Source organism: Vidua chalybeata, chromosome 2 (assembly GCF_026979565.1).
Source record: "Vidua chalybeata isolate OUT-0048 chromosome 2, bVidCha1 merged haplotype, whole genome shotgun sequence".
In the NCBI taxonomy this organism is placed as follows: Eukaryota; Metazoa; Chordata; class Aves; order Passeriformes; family Viduidae; genus Vidua; species Vidua chalybeata.
The window spans coordinates 72,530,201-72,538,285 of NC_071531.1; the positions used below are offsets into that span (position 1 = coordinate 72,530,201).

The 8,085-nt window shown below is 50.0% G+C and overlaps 1 protein-coding gene across 3 annotated transcripts; it reads right to left on the bottom strand.

Moving 5' to 3' along the window:
- Nucleotides 1-1,021: 1,021 nt before the first annotated feature.
- Nucleotides 1,022-6,692, bottom strand: VAMP1 (vesicle associated membrane protein 1). 3 transcript variants are annotated; one of them, XM_053935148.1, is made up of 5 exons: nt 6,658-6,692; nt 5,857-6,016; nt 4,872-5,030; nt 4,574-4,625; nt 1,022-1,266 (listed from the first exon to the last, which is right to left on the bottom strand). In XM_053935148.1, coding segments are annotated over exons 1-5 (408 nt in total). In that variant the 5' UTR covers nt 6,660-6,692; the 3' UTR covers nt 1,022-1,231. The 3 variants fall into 3 exon arrangements, with proteins under 3 accessions (XP_053791123.1, XP_053791122.1, XP_053791124.1); XM_053935147.1 differs by lacking the exon at nt 1,022-1,266 and adding an exon at nt 1,923-2,937; XM_053935149.1 differs by lacking the exon at nt 1,022-1,266 and adding an exon at nt 2,848-4,181.
- Between the last annotated feature and the right edge of the window lie 1,393 nt (nt 6,693-8,085).

The following is an 8,085-nucleotide window of genomic DNA, read 5'->3' on the forward strand; positions in this document are numbered from 1 at the left end:
TATTACCTCTCTTCATCAAGTTAAGGCTTCCAACCCCAGTGGATACATCAGAGCAGTGACCTCTGTCACTTCCCAAGGAAGCCAGGTTCATTAAGAAAGTATTTATGCTGCATTCCAGCTCTGAAGAAAATGTCTTCCCCACCATCATTTGGTTGCTCTCCAGCTGAGACAACAAACCCCACCACTGATGAGAGCCTGTACCTGGCCTTGACCAGCACAGAGACACCTCAGGAAAGGCCAGAGCAATGCCTCAGGCATCTAGAGATACGAAGGTTTAGGGCATATCCATTTAGGAGCAGTACAGTTGAGGCTTTTCTTCTGCCACATCTGAAAATGTCAGGATGAAGCAGTTGATATGGGAGCTGCATTTTGCACAGAATGGTTTGGGTTGGAAGCAACCTTAAAAGATCATCTTAGCTCCAACTCCCTACCACAGACAGGGACACCTTCCACTAGACCAGGTTGCTCAAAGCCCCAGCCAACCCAGCTCTGGGTATCTCCAGAGATGGGACATCCACAGCTTCTCTGGGCAATTTGTTCCAGTTCAAAGGCATGTTAAACATGTTCCATGTTTAAAGGCAGAGCTTGAATTTTTAATTAGACATATAAAGAATTATTCTCCCAAAGCCTTGGCTTTGCTTTTGGAGTACATTTTAAATCCTGTTTTGTCTGGAATAAGAGAGTACAGGAGCAGCAGAAATGCTGATGCAGGTAAGGATGGCACCTCAGAAGAGCTTCCAGTAGAACATGATATTTTCAGAGGATTTATGGCTAGACATGCAAGTCTTTGCAAACAGCCACATCATGACTCATGAACTGGGCTCAACCCTGGGGCAACTTTCAGCACTAAGTTCAGCCCCAGCTCTGTGCTCCAGAGCAGCTGCCAGCTTTGGAAAATGAGCATTCAATCCCCAGTTTTGGCTGGGGACTTGGACACTGCATTATCAACAGTCCAAAAATGCATCTGTCCTATGAAAACATCTTCCCTCTGCCCCTACATGAGTGAGGCTGAGAACTGACAGGAACGCAAGACAAAACTTGGCAAGAATTGTAGCACGACTCGTTCGTTCAGGTTGTGCAGGCTTGAACTGTGTGGAATTTTAGACTGTACATGCTGCTTTAATCCACCAGCCAGTCCAGACACCCTCCTTTCCCAGAAGGGCTTCCATCTTCGAAGAATTAGTCTAGCTGCCTTGCTCCAAATTCACCATTGAGAGTTGCTCTGGTGTGTTCACTGTTCTGGTGTGATTTTGGTGATGTTTAAGACTGGACAATGATAAGGGAACAAGAAGCCACAGGGAAGACTGTTTTTTACAACCTAGCTTTTGTAGTAATAAGGGCACAAGTACCTAATTTTAAAAGAAGTCTGCACTGGACAAAGCTCTGTCATTTCCTTTTAATGAGTTTCAAATATACAGTGAAGCAAAACAAAGGGGCACTTACCTTTATTCCAGTCATGCTCCAAGATATGTTGTGAACAGCATCCTACTCTTAGAGGTCTTCATTTGTGTCCTGAACTTATATTCCAACACCAATGGAGAATTGTTTTCTGGGTTTCAGGATCTCAGGTTATTGAAATCTAAAGGCAGCACAGCCTGAGAGCCAGAGCTCCCACAAACACACTAATGCACAGAAGGCAGTCCCCTGAACAGGACAGTGGCTGGACACTTGGTGGCTGAAAGTTGACTTGCTTGGGCAGCCTCTTCCCCCAGAGTTGCTGGTTCTCACATTTTGTTACAGACTTACCAGAGTCAGTCCAGCACAGCTAGAACTACCATCATTTTACAACGGGAAACCAGCCACTGCTTTGAGGGACAGAACTTCAGGTATGTGCATGCTACGGAATTCACCAAAAAAAAAAAAAATCCAACAGTTTGTTATCCCAACCCCTTCCCACTCACTGACAGACCAGACAGACTCAGTAAGGTGGTAAATTGTGTTTCTTAGAGACCATTAAAAGTACATGAGCTGATTTCTAGAACATGCCAGAGGAGATTACAGTTGTGTTTATAGAGGAAGTAAAACTACACGTGCATGAGTGGCTGCAATGCTGTGGGCAGCAGAGTCCCTTGCTTTTACTAAGAGGGCCTTGGTGATTTGTTTTGCCCATGCACAGAGACACAAAGGAGGGGAAAGGGAGCAGAGGAGGAGGCAACATACAACATCTAAGAGAGAGAAATGAAAGAGACAGCCTAGGGGGACCTCAGCTCCCAGAGAGACAGGAGGAATGGGGCACCAAAGGCTTGTTTAAAAGAGTTCAAGAGAATTGCTGGTCTGGGGCCTCAAGCTTGTAAAAGCCTATCCCCTAAAATGAGAGCAGTAGGTGGCACAAGCAGGCCCTGGCTCCTCTTCAGTAGATGCACTTCTGACCGTCCATCCCATCTCAGTTCCACAGGGAATTAGGGAAGTGCTCAGGGGACGAGGGCCGCTTCACTCCAGATCTTCATCTCTGCCCTCCCCCAAGGCGGAGAGGAATGGAATTGCAGGGAGATGAACTCAAATGAAAATGCTGGGGCATGGAAGTGAGCATGCAGAAAGGGGCTTCCCCAACACATCCAATGGTACAAAAAGCATCTGCTCCTCCCATCTTTTGTACTTTGCTCCTATCTGGGAACTCCAGTGATGTCCTACCTGCCTCCCCTTAGGCCTAAACAGATCCCAGAGCATTCTAGAACAGAGGCAGAGCTTTCTAAATTAAAGAAGTACCCTCTTTCCAGTCTAGATTACAGGCCACAGCTCAGCATGTTAAAAAAAGTTAAAAGACAAGATACACATTTCTCAGAAGACTCTACAGAAACAGGGCAGCTCATTTAACCCATGTCTGACAACCCATTCAAACAACTCACAGCTCTTGTTACTGTTGATGGAGAAGAACAAGGGAATCACTCACAGAAAGCCACAGCCACAAGTTTACTTCCATCAGAGACCACCCTGGACCTAAATTCAAGAGAACCATAGCAAGTAGGAGGATTCAGTTTGATCAGTAAGATCTCTAGAGGCATAAGTTGCCAAACTGGGACATCTGATGTCACTTTGCAATATCCTTGCCCAGAGCACCATTTCCCTTTGAATCCCCAGCTAACCATTTCAAGTGTTTTCTAACTCCTGCTGAAAGTTAGGGCTTTGTGGCAGCAGATACAGAGCAGATAACTGTATCAGAATCTGATCTAATCAGAAAGCTGTGCAGCTCATTCAGTCTCATCTGGAATACCTCCAGCCCCCTTCACCTCTATTTGCTATGGCAGTGAGCTTCCTTGACATTCAACCCAGTCACACAAAAGCAAAACACCAATTCCCATCCTGCCACTACTCCAAAGTCTTCTTTCTGGAAAGCTACAAGACAGTAGGAAGCTACAGGGTCCTGGCTTGTGTGTGCATAGATGAAAGGCATATTTGACACTCCCCACCAGACTAATTGTTGTTCATTTGTCCCTTGTGGAGAGAGACTTTACTCCCACAAGTGCCTTTTTGATAGTAGCAATGCTCCTTTCACTTAACTGTGTTTAGCCTGTTGCACTTGACTGAGGTAATCATGTAGGCCCTCCTTTATAAAAACTGAAATGGCCATGTGCAGGCAGCAAGTCATCTGGAAATAAGGACAGGCAGAATAAATCATTTCTTCAAGTGCTCACCTCTCCACGGCTAGAGAAACCTACATCACTACGTGTAGCTTAGATGGCTCACAGCCACTGGCCAACACAAACTAGCTTTTATTTCAGAAGCTCAATGAAAAGCTCAAGTCATGCTGCCACTCTTTTTAGGCAGAACACTAAAGGCTCTCACATGCTGAAGTCCTTCATCCCAAAAGGCACTGTGTTAAGGCATTCTTATTTTGCTAGAGTTCACACAGGCACTATTTGACAAGCTTGCACCCAAAAAGAAACAAAAAATTCTCTGCAGAAGAGCAGCAGCAAATAGCTACCCACTCTTCCTCAACTTCCCTTTCCTCTAAACTTAGAGGATGCTCCCTAAAGCTGCAGCAGCTATTGAAAAGTCTACCTATGTTTAGTAAGCGGCTCAGAGCCCTATATGGAAGATAAATTAAAACCAATAAAGAAATCAATGAAGAAGCTAGGTGAAAGGGAAGGAAAGGAAAAATTCAGAGGCAAGAAGAGACAGGCATGGTAATAGGGGACAGGAGGGTGCAGACTGAAGGAGCTATATTTAGGTAAAAAAGTAGACTGGAGACAAAGGAATAGAAAAAAGGAAAGAACAAAAGGGCAAGTTACACCAAAGGTCCCTCAGAGAGCTCCAAACCACCCACCAGGGAAGGAACTTGCCAACCCACCCACTCCAGGGTACACGCCTCTCATACTTAGAGGTTTATCTGACCTGGCAGGCAGAATTTCCCATTTCTACAATGATGGCATTCCCCATTTCTCATATTACTAGGTAAACATACCATTCCCACACTAAGTGAGGGAGTTCCAGCACTTCTACCTCCCTTTCCCAAAGCCTGGATTTGACACTTATGCAACTAAGACCCTCAAGATCTCAAAACAAAAAGGAAAAGTTTAAAGTACTCTAGAGCTGCTGTTTCCTCACCTTTGAGCCTGAGGTTTTTGGTACTTACTTGCAATCACCACCACCACAAGGGCACCAATCACTCCCATCATGATCATCATCTGAAGAAAAAGATTGTTCAAGAGCAATACTCAGAACAGATTGACAAGCTCCCATTCTTCCTGACAGCCAGGGAACCTAAGTCAGGCCCCAAAGGCATGACAGCCAAGGCCTCAAAACCTTCCCATAGTGAAAGAATCTTAAGCATTTGAAATTGTTAGTAAGCCCCAGCTATACTTGAAAGCTCTGCAGGAGAGGAGTAGCCCAGTTCCCTCCTGACAAGGAGATCATGGCACTAAGAAACTCACCTTGCAGTTCTTCCACCAGTACTTCCTTTTGAGTTTGGCTGCGCTACTTTCAAACACTGAGGCGCCGGCCTGAAGTGCATCTGCCCGGTCATCCAGCTCTGACAGCTTCTCATCTCGTTGCAGCACCTTGTCAACGTTTACACACATTATATCAACCACCTGCAGAAGGAAGAGTAGAGGGAGCAGTTATATTGGCAAAGACAGTTGAAACCGTAAGAGGAAAAACTTAGCCAATAACTGATGTTGTAATACTAACGAACAAAAAACATGAACAAGGGGGAGGGGAAGATCAGGGTTAAGAAAGAAGTAATTTCAAGTCACTGCCTACTTTGGAATGAAAAAAAAAATCCGAGAGTCACTGTTAAAACATCAGTTCAAGTACACTTCAATCAGGTCCTCAGCCTCACATTCTCATCTGCTTCTAAGAGCTCTCCATTCCAGCAGCAAGCCAAAGCCACTCTCCTTATGAGAGGAGTCATGCGCTCGCTCACTCCCCGAGAGCTGCAAAATTACCTTATGAGCTTCGTGCTGCTGCCCCAGTGAGGCGCAGAGGCGCTACTGCGCGTCAGCAGCCAAGCCACCGACTTTGATCCCGGGAAGCCAGGCAAGGATTCCCCCACATCACTGCACACAGTGTTCCCTTGAAGCAGCCCGCGGGGATTAAGAGCTGTCCTGGATGCTGTACAGCTTTATTCCCATAAGAGATGCGTGATAATGAGGTACCAAAAAAAAAAAAATCTAGCAAGCCTGGTCCTTGGAAGTCATATCTGGAATTAAGAGGCTTTTAAACAAAAAGCAATGTCTCCTCCAGCTTCTTTAATAGGCTTGCCACCCTATTTTTGAGTATTGAGCATTAATTAATTTCTGGCTTTGGCATGACAAAAGGAGCCACTCCCTCAGCGACAGGCACTGGACAAGAACATCACTGCTGCAGAGCAGTGGGAGAAGAGTCCAGGCATCCATCAGGGCTGGTAGAGCTACTGACCTCCTGCACTTGGGCCTGCGTCTGCTGCAGGCGGCGATTGCTGGTCAGATTGGGGGGAGCCCCGGGAGGACCCCCACCGGGGGCTGCCCCTTCGGGAGCACCGCCTTCGGGAGCCCCTCCTTCGGGAGCCCCGGGAGCAGGCTGCTGAGCTGGCTCAGACCTAAGGGAACACACACATGAGCGAAGAGAAAACTCAGCCGCTCGAGAGAGAACACCCCCAAATCCACACGAACCCCAGTGTCCCAAGGCTGCAGCAGCGCTGGCAGCAGCCTCGGGAGCCTGCAGCCTCGCTGGATCCCGCCGGATCGGGAACAGGCGGGCTCGTGGGAGAGCCTAAAGCAGGGGCAAGCGGGAATGGAACAGGCCCCTCGTCGAAGGAGCTTGCGGGTGCGGTCGTGCCAAGCACTGTGGCCTCCCAGGGGGGACAGCGACCTGGCCGCACGGACGTGACCAGGAGACGGGGAAGGAAGGTGGGGGAAGAGAGACAGGGAGGCAGCGTGGGGGCACCTGGCAGCCACCGGACTGAGCGCAGTGGTGGCCGCCGGCCAGGTTGGCTCCAGCTGGGGCCCTGCACATCACCACTGGGGCACGGCCCACTCACCCACGCAGTCAGCGGGGGAGCAGGACCGCCCGGGGGCGGTGCGGGCAGCCCTGCGTGCGGCTGCTGCAATGCGCCACCCGACCCCACCGCCGCCGGACAGAACGCGGGCTCTGCACTGACCCCCGTCCCTCACGCTGCTGCCACCACCCCCGCGCCGCGCCCACCGCAGCTCGCTCCCGGCCGGTCGGGCGAACACTCACATGGCCGGGCAAAACCGCAAGACACCGCGAACGGAGCTCCGCACCGACAGTGCCCCACGCCCCCCGGACCCCGCACTTATAAGAGGTGAGGCCCCGCCCACAGAGACAGCAGCCACTCAAAAGTTGCTCGACACCGCCCCTGGGTTCCTCCTCAGCCAATCAGCGCCCCGCGCCCTACGGAAACGGCCGTAATGTTAGCCTCGCCCCCAGACCGCCGCGGGACAAGCCCCGCCCCGCCGTGGGGCTGCCCAATGGGAGCAGCGCCCTGCGCCCCGCCCCGGCCAGGCCCCGCCCCTGCGGAGGTCCCGCGGTGCCCGCCCGGGGGTGCCCGGCGCTGCCTCCGCCCCAGCGGGCCGGGAGCTCGCACGGCCCCGCTCCCGATCCACGGCCCTGCCGCTGGACCCGCCGGCCCCGAGAGCCCCGAGCGCGTCCGCCGCGCTCCGTGTAGGTCACGCAGGGCCTGATCGTGGTTACCTGCCCCGTTCAGTTTTCCTTTTGGAGCCCAGCCCGGCTGGCGCCGCTGAGGTGGGGGCTACGGAGCGCTCCCGAAATCCCACCTCCGCAGTGTGTCTGTTGGCTCTGGTTAAGCCGCTATCCTTGCAATTAAGAGATGGTGTCGCTGGCCCACTTCCAGCATACAGCACGTCATGAAAGCGAAGCTGAACGAGTCCCAGTTGAGCTTCTGCAGCCTACTGGGAGAAATGAGGCTCCCACAGCAGCCCTAAGAACAGCAATATGGGGTTTTTCCGTCTAAATATCTGGAGAAGCCTGCTGCATCAGAAGGGGAGATTCTCCAACTCAGGACAAAAACGGGGGCAGGAGTGTACTGGAACTGGAAGACTCTTCAAACAGAATTTTGCATGGTGAGTAGAGAGTGACAAGCATAGGCTCACACACTACCTTTTCCTTCCTTAAGGTGATGCAGGACATTCACGTAAGTTTTTAGTGTCAGATCTCACAGATTATTAGGTACACAAGACAGGTATGTTGCAGATTACAGCATGGTAACTAGAAGATCGTGGATACAAGGTAAAGAATAATGCAGTGTTGTGACTAGAGACAGGTGATTTGCAGATAGGAGCAGACTAGCACTGACCTCAGAACTCCAGGTTTTTACACTCTGCTTTCAGACGGAAGGGACAAATTGAAGAAGAAGCTTTTGTAGCCTGGCAGCCTTTGCATTGCAGTCTGAGGACCATTCCAATAAGCACTGCAAATAAGTTTGAGCTTATGGAATTAGTGTTCTCAGAGCTTTTGCCAGATTGGTGCTTAGGGATTAAGAGATGAAAAATGGTACAAGATACTTTCTCTTGATACTTTTCCAGTTTCCAACATATTTTCAGTCAAGGACTTGCTATACCTGCTCAGTCTCCACTTGGATCTGTTCAAGCTTCCTCAATCCACAGCACCTTTTGGCAAGTCCCACAG